At 41.6% G+C, this 25,084-nt stretch overlaps 1 protein-coding gene across 1 annotated transcript in view; it reads left to right on the plus strand.

Moving 5' to 3' along the window:
* UST (uronyl 2-sulfotransferase) overlaps positions 1-25,084 on the plus strand; it is a 302,623-nt gene that overhangs the window by 187,255 nt on the left and 90,284 nt on the right. Inside the window, exon 3 of the mRNA XM_083176522.1 lies at positions 13,184-13,339. Coding sequence (XP_083032648.1) covers positions 13,184-13,339 — 156 coding nt within the window. The remainder of the gene's footprint in view (positions 1-13,183; positions 13,340-25,084) is intronic.

Genomic DNA, 25,084 nt, shown 5'->3' on the forward strand with positions numbered 1-25,084 from the left:
TGTTGAGATGGCGCACAATCTTGGATGGATGGCAAAGAATGGTTGGTTTTGGCCACCGGATGACTTTTAACTGTAGTGGTGGAGGAATTCTTACAGGGAGTCTTTGAACCGAACCTTTCCACTACGGCCTTGGAGAAGGATGTCAGATCTCGAAGTCTGGAGTCGTTAGATTCATAAAGCGGACAAGCCCACTCCAAAGCTTCTCCTTTAAATGACAAAAACAGGTAACTGACGATGTTGGCTAGCGTGAGACCAGATGAAGGTTCGGTTTCCAATATAGACAAATATTGGTTCACCAGGGCTTCATAATGGACAAGATCCCCATCAAAATAGATGGGCGAATATTCTCTGCTTGAATCTTGAAATGGTTTTGATGGAATTGGGGCTTTGGAAGGCTTCAGCTGATCAAGAATCTTGGACTTTTTAGGAAAAACTGGAACCACGGAAGCCTCAGACACGGCAGGCACATTGAGTGTTTTGTGCATGGCAGACCCCTCGGATGCCTTGGGCAAGGCAGTCTGCACTGGAATAACTGGAACAACCTCAGGCCCGGAGGCCAGGGCAGGTGTGTCCTCAGGCCCGGAGGCCAGGGCAGGTGTGTCCTCAGGCCCGGAGGCCAGGGCAGGTGTGTCCTCAGGCCCGGAGGCCAGGGCAGAAGTGTCCTCAGGCCCGGAGGCCAGGGCAGAGGTGTCCTCAGGCCCGGAGGCCAGGGCAGAGGTGTCCTCAGGCCCGGAGGCCAGGGCAGAAGTGTCCGACTCTCCTCCAGGGTCTCTGGTATTCAGGACCCCCTCCTGGGACTGGACACTTGGAATTTCCCCCTCTTGGAGCTCGACACCTGGAATATCCCCCTTCTGGGACTGGACACCTGGATTCACCCCTACTTGGGACTGGACACTTGAAATCCCATTTTGGGGCTGGACACAGAAAGCCCTCTTCTGGGACTGGAGACAGTGAACCCCCTCTTGGGGCAGGAGACTTTGACTTTGAACCCCCTCTTGGGACAGGAGACTTTGAACCCCCTCTTGGGGCAGGAGACTTTGAACCCCCTCTTGGGGCAGGAGACTTTGAACCCCCTCTTGGGGCAGGAGACTGTGAACCCCCTCTTGGGGCAGGAGACTGTGAACCCCCTCTTGGGGCAGGAGACTTTGAACCCCCTCTTGGGGCAGGAGACTGTGAACCCCGTCTTGGGGCAGGAGACTGTGAGCCCCCTCTTGGGGCAGGAGACTGTGAGCCCCCTCTTGGGGCAGGAGACTGTGAGCCCCCTCTTGGGGCAGGAGACTGTGAGCCCCCTCTTGGGGCAGGAGACTGTGAGCCCCCTCTTGGGGCAGGAGACTGTGAGCCCCCTCCTGGGGCTGGAGACTGAGAGCCCCCTCTTGGGGCAGGAGACTGTGAGCCCCCTCCTGGGGCTGGAGACTGAGAGCCCCCTCCTGGGGCTGGAGACTGAGAGCCCCCTCCTGGGGCTGGAGACTGAGAGCCCCCTCCTGGGGCTGGAGACTGAGAGCCCCCTCCTGGGGCTGGAGACTGAGAGCCCCCTCCTGGGGCTGGAGACTGAGAGCCCTCTCCTGGGGCTGGAGACTCTGGACCCCCTCCTGGGGCTGGAGACTGAGAGCCCCCTCCTGGGGCTGGAGACTCTGGACCCCCTTCTGGGGCTGGATACAGCAGACCCCTTCTTGAGACTGGAGAGGCTGAACTCCCCTCTGGGGCTGAAAAGGCTGAACCCCCTCTTGGGGCTGGAGACGGGATACTCGTTCTGAATCTTTAGCACAAGATACCTCTGCTGGGGCTGCGGTATTGGACAACCCTCCTGAGGTTGATGAGACGGACACATGCTTTTGTGCAGAAAATCCTGAGACTCCACCTCCAGTAATGGATACAGGAACCTTCCCAGGAGCTCTGTGGACAGCAGTAAAACCGTGTTTGGCCAAGATGATCTTTGTTCTAGGGCCCCAAGTATTAACTCGGGTTTCTTTCTGAGCTGTAACGGGAGGAATCTCCCCATTTCTGGGCAGACGGAGAGAACAATCTTCTATGAAATGGTCTGAACCACCACAATAGAAGCACAGGTCTAGCTGCCTGTGCCGCTGACGTTCCTCCTCAGACAGCTGGGCTCGTGGTCTGCTTTGTGGTATGTCCTTACAAGGCTTATGAGAGGACTTCTCAGGAGTACTTGGAAGTGTAGTGGAAGTTCCTTTGCGCACAGTTCCACTGGAAAGGGGTACCAAAGAACTGTCCAATATGGCGGAGACTACAGAAAAAATTTTAGATGGCAATTCCTGTAGTTGATTCAGTAACTGGTGTAAAACCTTTAATGTCTCTGATTCTGGCTCTTTAAAGGTCCAAGCAGAACCAGATTGCAGATGGCAAAGTAACGGACTTATGACAGACCCACTGTCCGCAGAAGCCTCATCGTCCTCCTTTGGAGTAGCCAGGTAGTCAGGGGGTAGAGGTGAAGAGGCCAAATGACATGCGGCTGCAGATGTGACACGTGAGGATTCATTAGCCGGCAAGGATTGCTGCAGCTTGCAAGAACAACCAGATAAGTCTTGCCAGAACTTTGTGAGTAAGAACTGAAGATCAATCTGTCTCTCCATGCTGGTACTGTGATCTAGACAACCCACACTTCTCACACTCTGATCACTGACCAAGTCCATGTGACTTCAGCAAACTGTCACGAAATGGGTGTGTGGAATCAGTCGTGACTGGAGTGGTCAGATGGTGGATTGATGGAGTGGTGCGGATCTCAGGAAGAGAGGCGTGACCAGCCGGAGATGGGTTAACACAAACAGGTTTATTGAAGGAACTCATATAACAGATAATGTAACCAGGATCAATACTTCTTGATTGGACAAATAATAACTAGATGCAAGTCTCTGATAAATAACAAGTAACAAAAGATAGCAGTCCTTTGCAAAAATAAACAAGATGGCAGTCCGTTCAAAATAAACAAGATATGTGCCGGTAGTTCTGGGAGGATAAGGCAATGTTCAGGATTTGAGTTTAGAGAAAAGGATACCTGAAAATTGGACAATTGGCTGACTGAAGATTGGACGATTGGATGACTGAAGATTGGACAATTGGATGACTGAAGATTGGACAATTGGATGACTGAAGATTGGACAATTGGATGACTGAAGATTGGACAATTGGATGACTGAAGATTGGACAATTGGATGACTGAAGATTTGATGGCTGGATGACTGAAGATTGGATGGCTGGATGACTGAAGATTGGATGGCTGGATGACTGAAGATTGGATGGCTGGATGACTAAAGATTGGATGGTTGAATGATTGCAGATTGGATGGCTGGGATCAGGATACAGCTGAATGACAGGATTACTGGAAGATTACAGCAGAGACGTAGCACACAATAGCTGGATGCAGCTTGTAGCAGGCAGGTCAGGAAACTGGTATCAGGACAGGGTAGCGACTTGGTGTTGACACAGGAACAGGTGACGGAGATAACAGAACTGAAATGGCTGACTTGGCATGTAACAAATAACTGAAGAAAACCGAGTATAAACACAGGAACTAGATGAGCAGGAACTGGAGCAGGAATTGGACCATTTGTGGACCAGACCAGGAGCGCTGGACCAGCCGGACAAGCAGAGCCTCTGGGAGCTGAACGCTGAAGACTCACGCAGGGATTCCAGGAAGCAGGCTTGAACTGCACAGAACATCCAGCACATGCAGCAGGAAGACAAGTTGCTGAAGTCAGTTCTGCCTCTGTGAGCAGGATATTTATCCCCCCTGCCTTGTATTGATTGGAGGAAATGACAGAGGGCAATCTGCAATCTGAGGCAGGAATCCAGAATACTTCAGTCTGAACTAAACAGGTGAGCCACATGGAACAGGAGAGCAAAGGGTTACAGGTGATTCCAGCTTCTGCCAAGATTTCTATCAGGTGCAATCAATCAATGAACCAGCAATGCACAGACTGTCTGGCAGCATGAATGGAGTCAGACTGAGACACAGAGCAGAATCACCATACAGGTAAGCTTGACTAAGCAGATCTGTGACACACACCCATTTCTTTTTTCTGTTCACTCTACTCTAACACCCTCTCTCTTCCTGTTTCTCTCCCTGACAGTCTCTTACTCCCTCCCTGACATTCACTCTTACTCCCTCCCTCCCTCTCGCTCCATCACCTTTCACTGTCTGACACCCTCTCTCTCATACCTCTATCTTTCTCTCATTCCCTCTTTCCTTGAAGCCCTTTCTCTCCCTGATTACCCTTCTCTCCCTCTTTTTCGCTCCACTCTCTTTTTCTTGCTCCACTATCTCTTTCTTGCTCCACTCTCTTTTTCACTATCTCTTTCTCTGACACCCTTTTGTCTCTCCCTTCACTTACTCTTTGTTCTGTGGCATAGTAGTGACTGTAAGGGGTGGGGGTTTGATGGTAGTAGCTTAAAAGCATAATATGTAATGGGAACCAGAAACAGGAGAGTGAGGGTTTCTAGGGACCCACACAATTTTCACTAAGCGCGATCTGTCTGTAGAGTGCAGATTGGAGGACATTATGATCTCCGGACTATGCATACACAGAAGAGGTACCATACTATTGAAAAGCTATACATAGTTAAATTTCTGATTGTGAGTAATTTGTATGGAAAAACATGTATTTTAAATTGCAATGTTAGATTTTTTCCCCCATCATGTAAAAGATTGCATTTCCTTCATCAATTTATGGTGGCCCTCTCTTGGTTGCACTTCTGCAGTCCACCAGTCATACACCATTTCCATCTTATTTAATTGTTCATTAAAAGATTGATTGACTCTTATTGTTAGTCAATGCAAACATCTTGCTTTTAAAAATAAAGAGTTTAAAAAATGCTGAAGAGAAATTGCAAGAATGAAATATCACTGGCAGCAGATAATAACATTGGAAAATGTGTTGGTTCATTAACTGTAAGTTACCTATTGTGAGAGATTGTGAAACTCTCAGCAATATACCATTTACTGCTTGTTAAAATTATTTTTACCCAACTATATGAACACAGCAGCCTGCAAGAGATTGTATTTTTCATATAGTTTCAGAACTTTGTGATTCAGTGAATGCATTGGGAATATAAACTTCAGGAAAGCCAAAGGGTGCCTCGCTGTCTAAGTTTGCAATATCTTATTAATTTATAATTATCCAACTGTGACCAAACAATGAATTCTAAAGTAACATAAAAAGGGAAGCAGCACAGTGTATTAGGATGGATGCTAAAAACTCTACAAAATGGTTAAATATCTAAAACTTTCCAAAAGGAAAAACCACTACAGAATCAGTCATGCCCCTAAGTCACTTGTGTTAGTCCTCTATCTTCTTAATTACTCCACTGTTTTTATTGACCACTGGCAGACAAGTAAGTACAGTAGGTTACACACCCATAAGATATCTGTCCAATATGTCTGGTGTGAACAACAATCTGGTAATGTACAATATGAGAGCAAATGACAATCAACCGTTTGCTCCCAAACACTGGAAAACAGACAAAAACTATTTTTCAGAGAAATTTTTGATTTCAGTCTAACAAATGTAATTAATTTATCTAAATGACCATTGTCTGTTTTCCAGTGTTTGGGAGGAAGGGGTTGATTTTCATTTGCTTTCATACATTCCCTGATTTTTGTTCCCACCAGACAGATTGGACAGATATAGGTGTGTAACCTATTTACTCGTCTGCACCAAGCCAGTTGTTAAAGGTTTCCACACACTAGAAAGATCTGTAATCTTAAGATTTCCCTTGAACTCCCCATCAGTCCTGGACAAAAGATTTCATGCAAAGAGTTCATTATGACAAAGATTTATTTAAGATTTCAGAAACATTTGAACATCTTCAGTGGTATGCTCAAAAATTTTCCACATGCCAATGACATGTAGGTTGCACCGTTGTTACTCCCAGACACAGACACACCCCGTCAACTGCATGCCGCCCACCGCCGATAACACCTCCCCATTGATTCCCTGGAAGGATGCCTGAATACCCGAGTGCCTGAATACCCAAACAGCTAAACACGGCTGAACAGCTGCACATCCAAACGCAATCAAATACTCGAGTTCCCAAACACCCAAGCGGACCCAAGCGTGCCTGAACTCAACTGAGCGCACGAATGTGGCCAAACACGTCCAAGAACCTGAACTCCCTAATACCAGACTGTGAGAATGTGCCCAAGCACTCAAATTCTACCAAGAATTGCAACCAAAGACACTAGCCCGAGCGTGCCTTAACACCTGAGCATGTGAACGTGCCCGAACACACTCGAACACCGAATCCCTGAACATCTGAACTTGCCTGAGCACGCAGACATCCGAGCGTGCCAATGCATCCCAACATCCAAAACCATGAGTGTCCAAAAGTGCTCGAACACCAGAGTGTGTGAACATGCCTAACCATACCCGAATCGATGAGCGCCAAACACCCGATTCCTTTTGCGCCCAAACTTGGCTAAACGCACCCAATCTCTTGAACGCTGTCAAACGCACCTGAACACCCAAAACCCTGAGTGCCCAAACTCGCTCGACTGCATGAATGTGCCCGAACACCTGAGCATGCAAACGCACTGGAGTGCACCACCTCTCAAATATTCAACTGCGTGAGTGCTCTCCAGTGCCGAAAATCCAAACACCCAAGCAAGCAATGCTGGAGACTGTGCACAATGCAGGGGACGTGCTAAATAGGCAGATGTCTTGCTGTAGCATATTTCTTGCACTATCTGTGCTAAGTGTGCCAACTTTTTCTGAAATGTCCCACTCCTGTGCAACATGAATAAAATGTTCTGCGAATGTTTCAGCAAAATGTCTCTTCTGTTTTCATTACAGTCAGAGCATGGGAATGCAGTTCCCACTTTTCATCAATATTATGCACTGTAACTCCAAGGTAATTATGGTTACCCAGCAATATTCAGAAGTCTCCGGTGAGAGCAACATGTGATGCCTAATGTAACGCTGTCACTTTTGTAGTCCTCTCATTTTGATACAGCCTATGCATTCCTCTTGTGATGATGCGCCTTGATGGATGCTCATATGTGCCGCCATTCGTTGTGATCCTAAGAACGTTCCTCAGACCAACATCTTTCACAATGTGAATCGGGCCTGCAGTTTGTAGCTATCCACTTTGCTACATTATTTGTTAGCTTGAATTGCTTTTGTTTATTTGTATTTAACGCAGCCTGCCGAAGCCTCCCTCCATTGTTTGTTTCGTTAGGTGAGGTGCTGGCATCAACTGTGTGTATTGCATTTAAGTGATATTTCCGACACAAAGTCCTCCGGTGATAAGAAAATTCAACATTGCATTGGTTACAAATAGCTTTGGTTTGATAAACTCAAGCCAACTCAAGCTTAAGCCTTCCTGATGAGATTCAAAATAAAAATGTAAATGCAAGATATAGGTTCCTTTCTCCATTTTCTCATTTCTGTGAGAAAAAAATAAACGAAACGTATTTTTTTTTAGAGCAGACTAATTCCCCCCCCCCCCCCCCCAGCAATGAAAGTGAGGATAATAGCTCAGTAGGGAGCCCTAAATGAATGAAGGAGGGTTTATGTAGGATACAAAAAAACTTTCAAACTCATCCACTATAAGCAATATCACCCCCAACATACATAAAAGCTTTGGCATCCCAGATTAGGCACCCAGGCAATTAAAGGGAGTATAAAAGCTCATCAGTAAGTCCTTAATGAATGAAGAAGTGTTTACGTAGAAGGCCCAAAGCTTTCACTCCCATCCACTAGCTGTCCTGGTAAATATAAGGAATATCAACCACAATGTACAAAAGTCTGACAGACCACTGTCAATGTACAGTATTAGATTTCCGTTCCTGCTAGAACTTCAAGTGCATGCTGTTTGGGAGATTTGGTGTACCAGGCCTAGTGGGAGTCATCCCTGAATCACAGCGCAGCAAGCAGATCTGGCAGCTGGCAGCTTCGGGGTCTAGCGGTTTGCAGCTTCCACCGCAAGCTAGTCTGGCGGCTTCCGGGTCCCGTGGCTTGAACTGCAAGTAAGTGTGGTGGCTTCTGCCACAAGTTGGTCTGGTGGCTTCTGGGTCCTGTGACTTCCACCAGAACATGGTTTTGTCTATTTGCTAACAAAATTTGCACTGCGTCAGGTGTGAATTAGGCCTATAGTGCAGAGTGAAGAAAAAATAGTTTGGCGCCTTGGGGTCCAGCCCTTTGTTTTTTATCTAGTTATTTTCTCTAATGTGCACCAAATCTCAGCAGCTGAGCTACAATGGGATGCTCAATTCCCCAATAACTCAACAAAGAAAAAAAGGGGCTATGCAGCAGCGCTTGAGAAAATGGTACATCTACATTTTAATTAAAATATAAAACAGATACAATAAAAATAAAGCGTTTTATTTGGAACCAATATACTAAGCAACGGATTCCATACACAAAATTGAAAAATTTAAAAAGACATATACAGTAAAATATAAACAATTACTTTAAAGGAATTTTAGAAGTACAACATCACACTCGGGGTTACCAGACGTTTTTTTTTGTAGTGAGTAGTCTTTCTGCCTTGATTTAGTTATTAGTAGTTTTAGTAATAATGGAACTGTCTGTTTTGTTATGTATATTTGTAGTCCAAAATAAGTCAACTGTTCGTATGCTATGATTAGTAAATTGCAATTGGCCATATAAATAACAGGTTTATATTTTTGATGATAAAACCTTTCAGTAAGCAATTCTATTCTCCATGTCTCCCAGCTGCTGGCGCCTATGACCCAAATATGCAGCTATTTTCTGCCCGGAAGTTGCACCTACACTGTGTAGCGCTCGGTCAATTGTTGCCTATGTCTCATTTTACCATAAACTTTTTAGACTGGTCCAAAGTGTCATGATAATACACGTTAGATGTTCTCATAGGCCAAAATACTAGTTTTTAGTTTTTGTATATAGAGATGTTCCGGCGGCCATTTTTATTAAGGGAACACATGTATTTCAATCATATCCATAAGTACAAGGACATATATATCTGTGTTTATAATCCTTCACATGGTGCATATTATGCATATATATATATATATATATATATATATATGCACAAGGAATGGATATAAAGAGCGCTATACAGAAACCTCCACCTTAGTGTGATATTCAATAGTGGGCACGAATTCTTACAATTTGCAAACAAATTTTATTTAAAAATAAATGACATAGTCAATATCAGACACTGTTAACAATAAACGTAATAAAATAGTGATACATGAATTTCCGGTGAGTCGAGACCCAACGCGTTTCGTCGATGAACGACTTCCTCAGGGGTAATGGACTCGGGATTCTGAGCTTAGGATGTAAATGTAGTTTTTAAAAAAACTTCATATGACGCTATGATGACGTCCTTCGATGTTAGAGGGTCTGTCATACAGATGTCTGTCATACAGATAAGTGAATTTCGCTGTCCGAGGGTTAGGTAAAAACCGGAGGTGTATCAATAGCTCCTTATACGTGTCTGCCTAAGGCACAGACACTATTGAATATCACACTAAGGTGGAGGTTTCTGCTTAGCGCTCTCTATATCCATTCCTTGTGCACATTTCTATCGATGTTGACCTCCACTAACAGGGAGGTCTTATAGAGTAGCTGCTGAGAATAGCGCAAAACGACGGTCTTTTTTCACACACATATATATATTTATATATATTTATATACTTAAAAGGTAAAAATAGCTTATATCCATACTAGCTAAACATTAGTTGCAATGTTACACTTCTATTATACAGACATATTGGGCAGTATTCAATGAGAAAAATTCTCCGTGTTTTATGGAGAATTTTTGCTTTTTTCGCCTTGGACGGAGCATTTTGCTCTCCAAAAGTGAACCACCCTATTCAATGTGAAATATTCGCTGTCTTTCTAAGTGATTTTCGCCGTCTCTCTCCGTGTAGAAATTCTCCATCTTTTGATGGAGAGCTGGAATGTGAACTTTTAATCTAAAAGGTTTTTTTTTTTAATTTTGGTGTAAAAAAATCAGGGTTTTTTTTTCTGTGAAGGGGCATGTTATTTTTATTCATGTGCTTATAGCACATGAATATATATTTAATTAAAAAAAATATTTTTAATTTTTTTACACAGTGCAGCCAGCAGGGGGCCGGAGCGCTCGAGCCGCTCATTAGATATTCATATATTCACTGCACCCGATCGTTAATATGCACGAACGGGTGCAGTGAATACTGGGTCCCCCGCTGGCTATAGGGGGGGCAGCCTGTGCTGCCTGGGTCCCGGGGGGGCCCCCTACCCTCCACATATGTTCTGGGGCATCCAGGGAGACTTTAATCTCCCTGGATGCCACCGTCCCACGGCTCCCTGTCATATATATATATATATATATTTGCACGCATACACATAATTCATGTTCATATATGCAAAATAGATTTTACTTAATAGATTTTACTTACAACACAGTTCTCATTTAGAAAATAAATATATTGATAGGTATTCACACCTTAAAAGTGAAACCATATCCGTACCACAGGTATTTGCCAACTGTCCTAGACATACTTGATGGAAAGATAATGGAATATATTGATATAATCATTTTTTTATTTTTGGTTTCATATTGCATAGGGGGTCCAGATGGACCTCTGGTCCCACCCTTGCAATAGAAACGAATATACATTTCTGTGCTCTATTATATTATCATTTATAACCAGGAATTGTACCAAGGGAGGTTCCCAACAGTCCTCCTATGGGGTTATCCTGGGATAGAGTAACATACATATAAAAATCATACAGTAAGGGAAAGAACAACTTTTCAAATTCATATAATTAGAACCCCAGTAAATTTTCTAAGACCATATGAAACTCTAATGTATTCAAGCTTTTTATGTATTGACTACAGCCAACACAAAGATGCATATAGTAATACATTTATATATGTAAACTGCAACTAGGTCCAAAAAAAAGGGGAGGTGGGGAGATATATATTTCATCGAAAGATAAGTAAAAATAATAGAGGGTATGATGAAAAGGAGGAGGGCTTGGGGTTTCTAACACATCAACCTCATACATCTCAGATGTTATTCAACTCTATCGTGTTGTTGAGTTCATTTGGTATCAGGGTGTCCATAGTGTAGATCCAGTAGGCCTCCCTTTGGCACAACCTACCGAATCTATCTCCTCCCCTCTTTGTGTTCTTTACAACCTCAATACCTATAATGGAAACCCCCTCTATTTTACCCTTTTGACAAAGAAATATATGTCTGGATACCGGATGTGTTTTTATGCCCCCGAGCATATCCTCCTATGTTCCATTGCCTTTACAAGTAAAGTCCTGGTTGTTCATCCGATATATTGTTTACCACATCCACATTGTAGCATATAGATAACAAAAGTGTTACTACAGTTAATAAACTCTTTTATTTTGTGTGTTTCCCCTGTTAATGTGGATCTAAAACGTAGTTTTCTTTGGAGCCATTTTGCATACCTGACATTTTTCCTTCCCGCAATGATGGTATCCTTTCGGTTTCTGGGGATGTCCTGATGTTATTTTTGTTTCCTGTTTTTTTTTTTCTGAAAAATGGCTCTGTGTCAGCTTTTCCCGTAGATTATCTGACTTCCTAAAGATAATTTGCCCATCTAGATTCACTTATTTTGCTAATATAGTATTGTGAGCTAGTAATGACGTGTATTTTGTCCACCTCCTGAGATGCGGAATGAAGATTTTCTGGATGGCCTTGTTCCCTGAATGACTCAATCAAGCTTTCTGCCTGTTTTCTATATGCTGTTTCTGTTGAGCAATTCCTCCTGATTCTTATAAGTTGTCCCTTGGGAATATTGTTTTTCCAGACAGCTAAGTGTGAACTTTGATAGTTTAAATACCAGCTTTGATCGACCGGTTTTACATAAGTTTCTGTCAGTTTCCCCCCTTCCACTCTGAGCGCAACTTCCAGGAAATTGATAGAAACTGTGCTATGTGTACAAGTGAATTTTAAACCAAAATCATTAGTGTTGAGATTATGCGTGTCCATATTAAGTGAATGGGAAACCCCGTCCCAAATAATGAATAAATCATCAATAAATCTGCCATAGAAGACCAGGTTCGCCCCAAATCGCTCCGTCCACACGTCTGTCCTCGAACACGCCCATGTATAGATTTGTGAAGCTTGGGGCGAACATGTTCCCCATCACAGTCCTCCGTGTTTGTAAATAAAATTGTGAGTCGAAAACAAAATAATTGTGCTCCAAAATAAATTTAATAGATTCAAGTACAAATCTACGTGACGATTCTAATAAATTGCCATCTTTTTGGAGCTAATCTTCTACCACTTTGATTCCTAAACTGTGTAGAATGTTAGAGGCTACAGTACAGGATCCAGCCACCCAGGTCAATACATGGATAATTGAGTACTGTCCATCTAATTATAAACATATTTTATTTGTTTACAACATAACACATAATCAAAACAATACTCCAGTATAACAATACAATTGAAATTCCAAGGCTAAAATAAGCTTCACATGTGCATATTAATAAATAAAAACAGTGGACATGATTAGGAGGGGACATAATTCTGATGATTGTGCAGTTGGCCAATGTTTGTCTTTCTGCTGATGCATCAGAGTCACACTGCACATGTGTCATGATGTTCTGGTAAGGCTACCGTGGTGTGATTTAGGAGTGATTGGCAGACAGCGCCTGTTTGGGGTGGGAAATAGAGGAGTAACAAATAAAATGCAGATGTGTTTCAGGGAGTTGTCACAGCCAGATATTGTTATGATTGCTGAGAGTTCCGATGATGGGGCCAATTCTGCATTTTTGTATGCAATATAAATTTTTCTGGTACTTGTTTAGTTTCACGGCAGCAGCGTCTCAATTGTAGAAGCGTCTGTGTCCCCTTGTGGGGCTCGCTTCGCTCGCCCACGCTATGCTCGCCACGCTATCTAAAATCAACTCTATGCCAATGTGGACAGTGGGGGTATGAACTATTCACATTGGCATGGACTTTATTTTAGAAAGTTTTCCGAACGCTGAGCCCGGAAGTAGAGGGCGGCCGTGCTGCCGCCGTGAAACTAAACAAGAACATTTTTCTTTAATCCTACAGTATTTAGCTATGCCACTGCGTGCAACTCCCACTGCAGATATTGGGTCTTGGCTATGTTCAAGCCTTAGATTAAAGGATTTTTTTACCTGCATAATTGAATTTTAATGGTTATGTGCATAGTGAGAAATTATAATTGTGTATTTTTCCTTTGTTTAGGTATTGCCTTTTCCTAGTCAAGTAGTGTATAACAGAGTTGGAAAATGTGGCAGCAGGACAGTCGTCTTACTATTACGAATCTTATCAGAGAAACATGGGTTCAATTTGGTTACTTCTGACATTCACAATAAAACCAGACTGACCAAAAATGAACAGGTAAGCAAAAAGCTTGCATTTATAGATGTTCAATGGTAGTTGTATACTCAAGACTGTTTTTATTATTTCTAATAGTAGATTCAGAAGAAGAAGAAGCTTTTTAAAATAAGGTCACAGAAGATTAATTCCATTTTTAACATTTTTCTGATGTTGAAAGTTACCCAGAACACATACTGTAAATATAATAGAATATGAGGATTGTATTCTTAATAATTTGCCTAAAGTCCTGTACACATTAGACAAGTTTTTAAAATATATTACAAGGGCCCTTCTGAGCAATGAAAAAAAGTCTAGTGTGTATGCTTAATATCTTTAATATGCAACATTAATGACCCCCCACCTCCCGTCATCTGTGCATACAGCTCAATCTGACTAAATTATCAGCAACTGCATGCATGCTGCAGTCCTGGTAACTGATATAATTCAGTGTCTAAACTGTGTTTTGGATACTTTTATGTACATTTGTGTCATATAAATGTATCATATTGCTCAATTGTGCACCTTTTGTGTTTCTCTTTTCTTTATTTTTGGTCAAGCTATGCACACCGCATAGGATAAATATATCAAATATATAATAATTAATGTTGGGGGGGGGGGGGAGAGAGACTTTTTTGGCTGGGGGGGCTCAAAGTTTCAAGTTATGCCACTGGTACCTTCAGTTCCTTTTGTAGTCAAGAATTTTCAAAAAATTTAAATATTTAATCTTTACCTCCGTTAAACCAGCTGTGGTCTGACTAGAGAGTCAAACCCCAGTCACTCAGCCTACTGAGGATATAGGGGGGTGACATGTACTCAGCTTTAAAAAGTTATTAAGTGGAGAGTGATAAAGTACCAGCCAATCAGCTTCTACCATGGCACAGGCTGGGTTTGAAATATTACAGTTAGGAGCTGATTGGCTGGTTGTTTATCACTCTCCACTTCTATCTATTTTCAAAGCTTAGTACATCTGGCCCCCTAATTGGTAATTTTATGCATTTCTCTTTTCTGAATTGTTTGAGTGATAGATTTACAGTAGCTGTGTCCATTTTTAATCTCAAATATAAATCAATATATATATTTTTTCCATAGTCAAATGTCATATTAAACAAAAAAAAAACAATATATTTCACAGTAAGTATATAGTTTATACATTCATTACTACAATGCAAGGGACATAAAAACCTATTGATCAACATCAGAAAATTGCAGAGATGAAAATGAATGTTATATTTCTACAGAGATAAGTATCATTCATTAGTGATGATTTCATGGAATGTGAATGGAAATTACCTGGGATGAAGTCCCAGTTTCCTGACAGTGCTCTTTACCAGGGTCACTGTGAGACCCGTGAATTTGGCAACTTGCTAGCCATGGCAAATTCTTCAAAAAAGTGTGTGAAAGTGATATTAGTGATAAATAATTCATTACTTAATAAATTATGTTACTGATGTACCAAATACTGTATGTGAACAATTAAGCAACAATGATGCCATCTGCTCACAAACATGTAAAAGCCCCTATATTACCTATTACCCCTATTACATCGCTAACCCAGGTTGTACGCAGGATCGCTGACCCATGTCCGGCTCTTTTACACTAAACACAGGGTCACCCATTATACAGAGGGCAACCCTGGTTTAACCCCTCTTATAACGTGGGTCGAAGTGCCAGGTTGGTCAAACTGGGTTATAAGATGCGGTGCTTTCACATCACACCTACACCTGGGACCACATGTCACCAATCCAGCAATATCCTGGGTCTGAGGTGTGAAGTGAAAGGTGTATAATCTATTTGTATGTCAAACCACGTTTTATATTTGGTCACTTTTGGGTCAATCCAATTACACTTTATGGCAGCTCACGTCATGCTGATTTCAGCCCATGAAGGGTGCAAGTTTTGATACTGTTGCCAACTCTAGGGACCAAATGAGACCTGTTCGTTCGGGTCTGAATTCGGCCCCATGTCCGATGGTGGGGGGGCAAACGTCTTCGGTGAGTTTCACACTTGCCGAGCCGTTTGCTCCAGGAGGGGCGGGCAGGCAGCGGTAGCAGAGAAAAGCCTAGCATTTTATGGGTGTCCCCATAAACACGGTGGGCAATCAACTGCACACACATGACATCGGAAACCACCCCAAATGCGGCGAGCCGCAGCTGGAATAAAAGTCAGGGTACTTGTGTATTTTCACGGCGCCCAATTTATCGGATGTGATATCGGCCGATATATTGATGCGATCCGAACCGATTTTTGACCTGTTCATAACCCCACTATCCACTACGCATTGAGTGGATTTTATATAGTGTGGCGAGCCACCGAGCGGATTACTGCGTTTGCCACACTATATAAAATCATTATGAACAGGTCAAAAATCGGTTCGGATCGCATCGATATATCGGCCGATATCGCATCCGATATATCAGCCGCCGTGAAAGTACACAAGTACCAAAGTCATCTTGACATCTTGAGAAAGGTCCATGACCGAAACGCGTTGATGCTACTGGAGAGGAGTGAACAGCCATCACCCCCTGGATGTATGTATTGGATTCTACTCTGTTTTTAAATTGTATTTTTTACGCCATTTGTGGCGTTTGCATTTTTTGGACTTGTTTTTATTGTGTATTGAGCCCCTGCTGGGTCTCTTTTGGTCTCTATTGGATTAAAGTTTTCTTCGTACTTTTATAAAAAAACGTCTATTGGGATTCATCATTGGAAAACCTTAAAGAAACCGCTACAGGCTTGGTAAAGCCACTTTAAGTGGTGAGTAAGGTACGCCATTATTCTTGGCCTATCTTCTAAATTAGTGTATAATAGAAACAACATCTACATTTGGGCATATATTCTCTCTTTATATATACCTTGGATGAGTTCCGGTGAATAGGAAAGTGTATGAAAAATCCCAGGTTCTAAAGGGACAAAGAAACCTTTATGAGTGGACTACCCAGCACACAAGTGTGAGTTAGGGTACGCCCACCCCATACGATTGCCTCTAATGGGTTTATAACTATTATATATTATTCAACTGTGGTAAATTCTAATACTCGGTCTATCATACTTCCCTCTGAGATAAACCGGGTGACCCCTCTTTTGACAAGCTGAAAGGACAAAGAAACCTTTATGAGTTTGAAAAACATCTGAATACCGTGAGTTGGGGTACGCCCACTTTTCAAAGAAACCTTTATATGTGTATTATTCTTCACTTTTTGGTGAGTGAGGTATGCTAAATTTAGCTCCTCACATATAATTTTAAGCAATAAACTCCACATCTAGTTCATGTCAATCCTACACATGTTGCACTTTTGTTCTTTATTTTGAGCACATTTGAAAGAGGAAATACCTTCAGCTTCAAGCAAAAAAATCCTCTGTTTCAAAAACAACACTAAAAGATACCTTTATGAGTGTTCACCAGCGTAGACAAACGTGAGTTTGGTACGCACACAATATTCTGCACATCCGTTCGAAAGAAACTCTATAATCTATACATTGTACATATTATAAAATTTATATTTGTTCTTTTTTATTTTTTGATTATCACGAATACCTGTACGGCAACGGATATAAATGGTTTGGATTCCAACATAACTGAAAAGAGACACCCTCAACAAAAAGAGGACTACACCCCACGGGTTATTCTAAGTATTATTGCGCCTAAATGTATATCAGCCTTACATCTTTTTTGTTGGTATGATTGTTTAAGTGTTGGTGACACTTATTGTAAGTTGTAACATCAGGGCAGCATAAGCGCCATATATTATTCTGTCACTTTCTTTTGTTAAGTACCAAAGTCAGTTTAGACTAACTTTTATTACCGAAGAAGAGAGAAATCATAGGATGGTCGCTCATCATTTCTCTCCCGTTTAGCCACATGCGAGGGGATGTGTTAAGGAACACATCCCTTCGCATGCTAGTGATGGGGTTTGGGCACTGTAAATCATATATACAGTAGATATAACAGTAAAGGGTTCCAAAGGGATTCCCAGGGTTGATGCACATGGACCTCGAAGGTATCACCATGTGTGAAGACAGCATGAAGTGGAGGCTCACATTGAAGCTTACATCAGATAAGGAAGACAAATCATACAGTATAAAGGTATCTTTTAATAGAGGAGTGAGTGCTCGCGTGTATGCTTACTTCAGCCTTAGCGGTATTACTCCTAGAAAGGTATCTTTTTATTCTGTGATGGGCCCGGTTCTTCCACACAGGATACACCAATCCACGACGGTATTTAAAGACAAGGCAGTTTTATTTCTCAAATTTTTTGGGGGGACAAATTCTAAATAGCTAAAAATTATTTTGCACAACCTCAATTCCTTCAGAAGGCATTGCTCTGGGTGGGTGGCCGACACCACATGACGTCAGCACCACACGACGTCAGCTCTGCCCTGAATTAAAAGTTTAGATTGACTTTTATTACTGGAGGGGAATAAAATCATACGATGGCTGCACACCATTGCTCTCCCCTACAGCCACATGCGAGGTGATGTGTTGGGGAACACATCCCTTCGCATACTAGCGATGGGATTTGGGCACCGGGCGGGGGGGGGGGGTGTATGGCCAGGTAGCGGACTGCGTTTACCTGTTCCCTAGTGAAGAGGTTTGAATCAGGCACTCATGTCCTGCTGAAATTGACACATCACAACTTTTGCATTGGATTGAACGCCTTGACCTAACTTTAGATACAGCCAAGAATACCTTGACCAAAGATTCTCAGATTCTCAGATTGAATATATGATTTCCCAGGTAGGACATCAATTCCAAATGAAAGAAAAAATGGTTCATCAAGTTTTTTTAGTGGATATACTGTAGATCATATATAGATGTAACAGTAAGTGTACCAAACAAAGGGATCTAAGGATTCCCAGGGTTGATGCACATGGACCTTGAAGGGATCACCGCATCTGAAGGCAGCATAAAGTGGAGGCTCACATTGAAGCTTACTTTAGATAACGAAGTCAAATCATATAAAGGTATCGGTACTTGTGTAGTTTCACGGTGGCAGGCTACGCTACGTTTTTAGCGTAGGCTAAGCTACGTTGTCAGCGTAGCCCTACATCTGCCTAGCATAATGACTCTGTGACAGCCCTGTGTAGTCAGCGTAGTGTCCCCGTCAGGCAGCTAGTCACCATACTGTCCCTGGGAGCTGCAGCTCTGTCCCTGGAGTCCCTGGCAAGCCTAGTGAGCGCCTCTCACACATCGCCGGTGACCGCCAGATCCCCGGCGCTGGCGGACACCGGCAGAGAGGGGATCATGCGGGCGCCGGCGGAAAGGCGCTCTATAGCTTGTTAGTCTCAGCAATTATTGTGGTAGGGTACGGCAACTCTGCCTGTGTCCGCTGCAGGGAGATGGACAGAGTTAGGGGTTCGGAAGCGCATGCATCTCGTGCACAAACGGGGAATGCGTCTCATGCACAATAAAGGACGCATTTGCCAGTGTTACATACTGGCAAATGCCTCCATTTTTAAATCCCCACTATCCACGCCAGCCCGAAGCATGGCGAGCATAGGTAGCCCTGCGAGGGGACACGGTATGTGTCCTCCTGACCTTTTCATACCCCCACTATCCACGTTGGCGTGGAGTTGATTTTATAAAGTGTGGCGAGCGCAGCGAGCACAGTGTGCCCCGCGAGGGAATGCAGATTACTTGACGTGTATTCCGCGTCCCCTCGCGGGCTCGCTGCGCTCCCCACGCTTCAGGCACTTTAAAAAATCAACTCCATGCCGACATGGATAGTGGGGGTATGAACAGGTCGGCAGTACACATACCGCATCCCCTCACGTGGCCCGCTACACATCTGATCGCATCTTATGGTGCCTAAAGTGCCTTCTTCCAGCACAAGATGTTGCATGCTATTTGCAATGCCACATCTGGTGCTGGAATAGGGTGGGTAGTGGGGTAGCACAGCACTGTGAAAGAGCGCTGGCAGGTTTAGGGAGAGGGGGCCTGATGGAGCGCTGAAGGCCTCGGTGTCAGTGGCGGCGGCATCAGAATTTGAAAAATCAGTTTAAAACACTTGGCGGCTCAGCTCTGATTGGCTGAGAGAGCTCTCTCAGCCAATCAGAGAGGTGTCCAGTGTTTTAAACAGTTTTTTCAAACTCTGCTTCCTCCACCAGTGCTCTCTCCGGACCCTCTCCCGACACCAGCACCGGAAGCACTCCCTCCGCCAGCTGATTGCATTCGAGCAATCGCATGTGGTTAAAAACCACATGAGATCTCTCATGCAATTCAATAGATATTATTTACAGCACATGGGGCCACATGTAATAGAGTGAGAGTTTCAGAAAGTGAGAGATTTTGTGAGAGTTTTCCCATTTGTTTTAAAGTGGCAATCATTTACACTGCAAAACCAGGTTGATTTTGCCATGTAATTGATTGCTGCTTTAAAATATGGGAAACTCTCACAAAATCTCTCACTTTCTGAAACTCTCACCCTATTACATTTGGCCCATGATATCTATTGATGTGCGATTCAACCAACACACAAAATGTGCATACAATCATTCAATTTATCGAACAGATGTGGTCGAAAATTGAATTATTGTATGCAATATAAGGTGATTTATTTTATTTTCCTGACATAGGGAAATCAAGATTGAAGATTGAAGATTTTAATGTTCTGATGATATTTCAAAGAGGTCTCAGTATCAGAACCCATTCTTGTCTTAACAGTATATGTGAAATGTGTGTTTTCACATGAATTTTAAGCATCTAATATTGCAAGTTTCTCGGATTCTGAACAACATTCACAACAGCCAAAAATCATGTTGTATTTCTAACAAATATTTTTTTTTTTCCAAAACAGATCTTGTTAATTCTATAAAGGATTTTGCTATTAAGATGTTAAACATGTCTTACCATGAATATCTGATTGCATTTTGTCTTTTACAGATACAGTTCAAATACAGATCATACAAATCGAAAACAGTTAAAAAAATAAATTCATTTAAAACAGTTCTGGAGAGTAAAGCGTATATTTTTAAATGTAATAAATATTTGAAATATGTTGCTAGTTTTTGACAGTCTCTTTTAATCAGAGCTGTCATTTACATGGAGAGGAAATCCAGGTTTATGACTCAGGAGTCCTTCTGCGCATGTGTGGCTATCAGCCAGCAAATGCATAAGCTGGGTAGGACACTGGGATCCAGGTGCACCAAGCATCAAAAAGTATATAGATAGAAAAAGTGGTCCTTTTTGTCATTCCCCAAGATGGGTGTTCGGTAAAGTGCAGTGGTGAGAAAATGAAAAAAAAAATATTATAAATAAAGATTAAAATGAACAAAGATGATATAAATGAAAAATACTTCCTTCAGCTTGAAGGACTACTTGAGGATGATCTTCTCCTTTACTGGAATTCGGCTTTCAGATGGATTTTTCTCACGAAGGTCTTTTTCCATATATAAATGGGAAACATAGGGCTATATCCTGGTTCACTCTTAGAGGCAAATTCCTTTAAAAATGGACAAAACCATGTGCACTGCAGGTGGGGCAGATATAACATGTACAGATAGAATTAGATTTGAGTGGGGTTTTACTTCAAAGTGAGATCTATATTGCAGTGTAGAAATAAAGCAGTCAGTATTTTCCCTGCACAGAAACGAAATAACTCAGCCAAACCTAATTCTCTCTGCACAAGCACTGCCCCCATGCAGTGCACATGGGGCCTTATTCTAGTTCACTCTTTCTGACAAAATCCTTCTTAGATGGACAAAACCATGTGCACTGCAGGTGTGGCAGATGTTACTTGTGCAGAGATAATTAGATTTGGGTGGGGTTTTACTTTAAAGTGAGATCTATATTGCAGTGTAAAAATGAAGCAGCCAGTATTTACCTTGCACAGAAACAAAATAACTCACCCAAATCTAATTCTCTCTGCACATTTTACATCTGCCCCCCTGCAGTGCACATGGTTTTGTCCATCTAAGAAGGATTTTGTCAGAAAGAGTGAACTAGAATAAGGCCCATGGTTTTGTCCATTTTAGAAGGAATTTGCCTCTAAGAGTGAACCAGAATAAGGACCATAGAGAGGGAACAATGTGTATATCCATTGGCAATCCTCTACTATGCTATATATGGTACGTATCGAAGTAGTGCGTACCTAACTTACATTAAAGAGCTTGCACGAAGACCTCTCAATCACAAAAGGTATCTTTGAACGCCACCCTGGAAGAATGTATATTTATTATAAAAAGATACATAAACATGTCAATCAGATTGAAAAATATGATGCCAAATCTTTTAACCCCACATCAATTAGGCTTTGCAGCAGATCGCCATTCAGGTTTAGGGATTCGTTCAGCTATAGCTGTGATAGCTTCCACACCGAATGAAACTAACAGGTCTACTCTATTGTTGAGTTTAGATGCCAAAAAAGGCCTTCGACAAATTCTATGGAAATATCTTTTTACAATCTGGGAATATAGGGGTTTTGGTCTTTCCTTTCTAAACTTAATTAAATATTTAGACCATAAACCCTCTACTAGGTTATTGGTCAATGGTCTTTTGGGCATATTCTTGACAATGCCGCAAGGAACATGGCAAGGCTGCCCATTATCACCTTTGTTATTTAACTTAGCATTAGACCACTTACTACGCCACCTTCAAAACTGGCCATTACTGTGGGGAGCCAAAAATGGCTCTCAGGAATTGAAACTACAGCCTTTGCTGATGATTTACTGATATTTATCTCTAATCCCGAGGCTAGCCTTGAACCTTTGTTTGACATTCTTTATCATTATGGTTTACCCTCGGGATTTCGGATTAATCTCTCAAAGTCAAAGGCCTTGGCATTGGGCAGTCATCCATATAAGCCAAACGCTTCTCTTGGAGGACTGAAATGGGCTTCGGCAATACTTGGGAATAACACTAAGCAAGAATATTCATAATCTCTATTTCACAAATATAACTTCACTTATTGTAAAAATAACAGCAGAATTACAGGGCTGGCAACATTTACAACTGTCATATTTAGGTAGGGCCAATTTGATTAAATTAATTACTTTTCCAAAGCTCCTGTATCCACTCCGCTCCTGTATCCACTTCTCCTCACTTTATCTGCCCCCAAAAAAATTACAGAACTTTTCAGAAATTTCATATGGTCAAAAAAGAAGTCGAAGATTTGCTTAAAAATACTACACAGATCTACAGTGGACAGGGAGATCAATTTTCCTAATATTAAACTATACAACCAGGCAGCCATATGTAGATACATCAAAGATTTGCTCCATCATAAAGACCAATATGCTAATTATACATTGGAACAGCAGCTTCTTCCTACTCTCAATTTAACGTGTGTTTTGCACCTGCCTAAATATGAACTGCCTCAACAAGTGCTAGATAATCCTCTCCTTATAGCTACATGGCATACGATACGTAATAAAACTAAACTACATACTTTATATTCTTTACATCTCCCTTTTTTAGGCAATGTCCATTTTCAACATGGCACCGCAGCTCAACCATTTCAATCATGGTGCTCCCAGGGACTGAGCTCTGTTCGACAATTCGCAAATCAAGAAAGAAAAAAACCATTAACTTATGTCCAGGCAAAATCCCTCTATGACTTTTTGCCACCATGTAATCTAGCTTTTCTTCAGTCCCAACATTATACCAATAAGGTAATAACATTTTTAAGTGATGTTGATTGGGATAACTAACTTGATAAAGCTTTTTTAAATGTAGGTTACTCTAGGAGAGCCATAACTTACTTTTACCAAATACTAAAAGAACCTCATTATAATGGTCAATTCCAAACCGGTATCACTAAGGGGCGGACACACTTCCCCAACCTAGATGAAAATACTATTCTAAAGACCTTATTGTACTCTATGAAAATTATATCGGCCACTTCTTACAAAGATATGTTTTTTAAAATATTTTATAGGGGATATTTATCTCATCATCGTTGTAACTTGAGGGGCTTAACCATTTCTTTAACGTGCCCTAAGTGCAACCATTCTAATGCAAATTTGTATCACTGTTTATGGCAATGTACAGCTATCCCTCTTTGAAACAACCCTCCATAAGGAAACCAATACAAAACTTTTTCGGTGGTGTGGGAAAGCTATGTAGACACATTGCCGGCGGAACTAAAAGACAAATACATAAGTGCTTTCACACGACTCTCTGGTATGAGACTAGAATGCTTTTACAAGATCCACCAATTGCTTGATAGTAATGTGGAGGAGTCTTCCCAGATGTGCATGGCCTCCCCCCCCCCCCCCCTTCTTAAGCTTTATTTTATTTTTACTTTATTTTCTTTTCATTTTCCCCCATTTCTTTCTTTCCTTCTCATTGATTGTAAATACCATGGCATACACATGGATAGAGGACTATCTTAATCTTTTCTCTCCATAATGAAAAAACAAACAAAAAAAACACACGGGCACACCATGGTTTCTATCCTTACTCTTGTTTATTGAAGATTGTTATTTTATATGGAACTCATATTTACAAGCCATGACTGATTTATTGTATATCTAGATAACTTATTTCTTGTATGTACATTATTATACATTAATTATTGTTGACAATTCATAATTACTCAAATCCTTTATTATATAAATGTTAACTCCATAGACATACTCGTTGATGATTGTATGGAAGGAGATAATTGAAAATGTATGCATTATACAATATTATTCAATGATACATTTTGTTGTTTTATTCCATTTTATGCAATAAAAACAATTTTGAAGAAAGAAAAAAAAATACATAAACATGGATAAAACTCACTGGATAAAAAACTGTGATATAAAGACGAGGCAGTGTCCTGAGGCAGCTGGATTTTTTTAGCACATCCCTGATGCTTTATAAGCCAGTCACGCTGCCGGTCTTACCTTGATCTTTCCCTTGGGTTTAAAAATATAGTGACAGGTTCCTCACACCAACATGTTTTGGGACACTAGGTCCTTTTTCAAACCATACTGTACATTATATAAGTTTAAAAAACAAAAAAGTGAAGAGTGATAAACAATCAGCCATTTAGCCCCTAAATGTCATGTTAGACTGGGTTTGAACAATGAAAGTTATGGGCTGCTTGGCTGGTTGTTTATCACTCTCCACTTTATCACATTTTGAAGCTTGATACATCTGGCCCTGGGAGAGATCCTATTGGTTCCCTTTGAGGAAATCATGTGTAAAGAAGCCCATAGGCAATGCCAGACTATGTATCCTATCAGGGAAAATATTTAGAAAGTTTAACTTTCCAGAACTTGAAACATATGGGAAATGCAGTAAAATACATACTTGACTACATGACTTTAGCAGGCCATCTGCATATAAGATTACATAGTGTATTGGCTGGTAAATGGTGATTTCCTTGAAATTAGTATTTCTTCTCTAGTGACTGTACTGTCACAAAGAACAGAGCGTACTCACAAGGTTCAGACATGATCAGACAGTGATGAATGTCATGAGCCTGACCCAGCCACTTTATGTTGGAGTAACTTCCTGTTTGTGCCGCATGATAGTTTTGCCAGTTCTCTAATCTTATAATGTGATTTGATCCTGTAGTAAACGGAGTACAGTCAAAGGAGGAAAAGGTTACAAGTGGGGTACCCCAGGGATCTGTAATTGGAGTAGTGCTTTTTAATATCTTTATTGGTGATATTGCAAATGGAATTGAGGGTAAAATGTGCCTTTTTGCAAATGACACACAGGTATGCAACAAGGTAGACACACCAGGAGGGGTAAAACAAATGAATGATGACCTAGGTAGATTAGAGGAATGGTCAAGAGCATGGCAACTACAGTTTAATGCCAACAAAAATGCAAAA

The sequence above is a fragment of the Crinia signifera genome, chromosome 3 (genome assembly GCF_055691185.1).
Source record: "Crinia signifera chromosome 3, ASM5569118v1, whole genome shotgun sequence".
Taxonomy (NCBI): domain Eukaryota; kingdom Metazoa; phylum Chordata; class Amphibia; order Anura; family Myobatrachidae; genus Crinia; species Crinia signifera.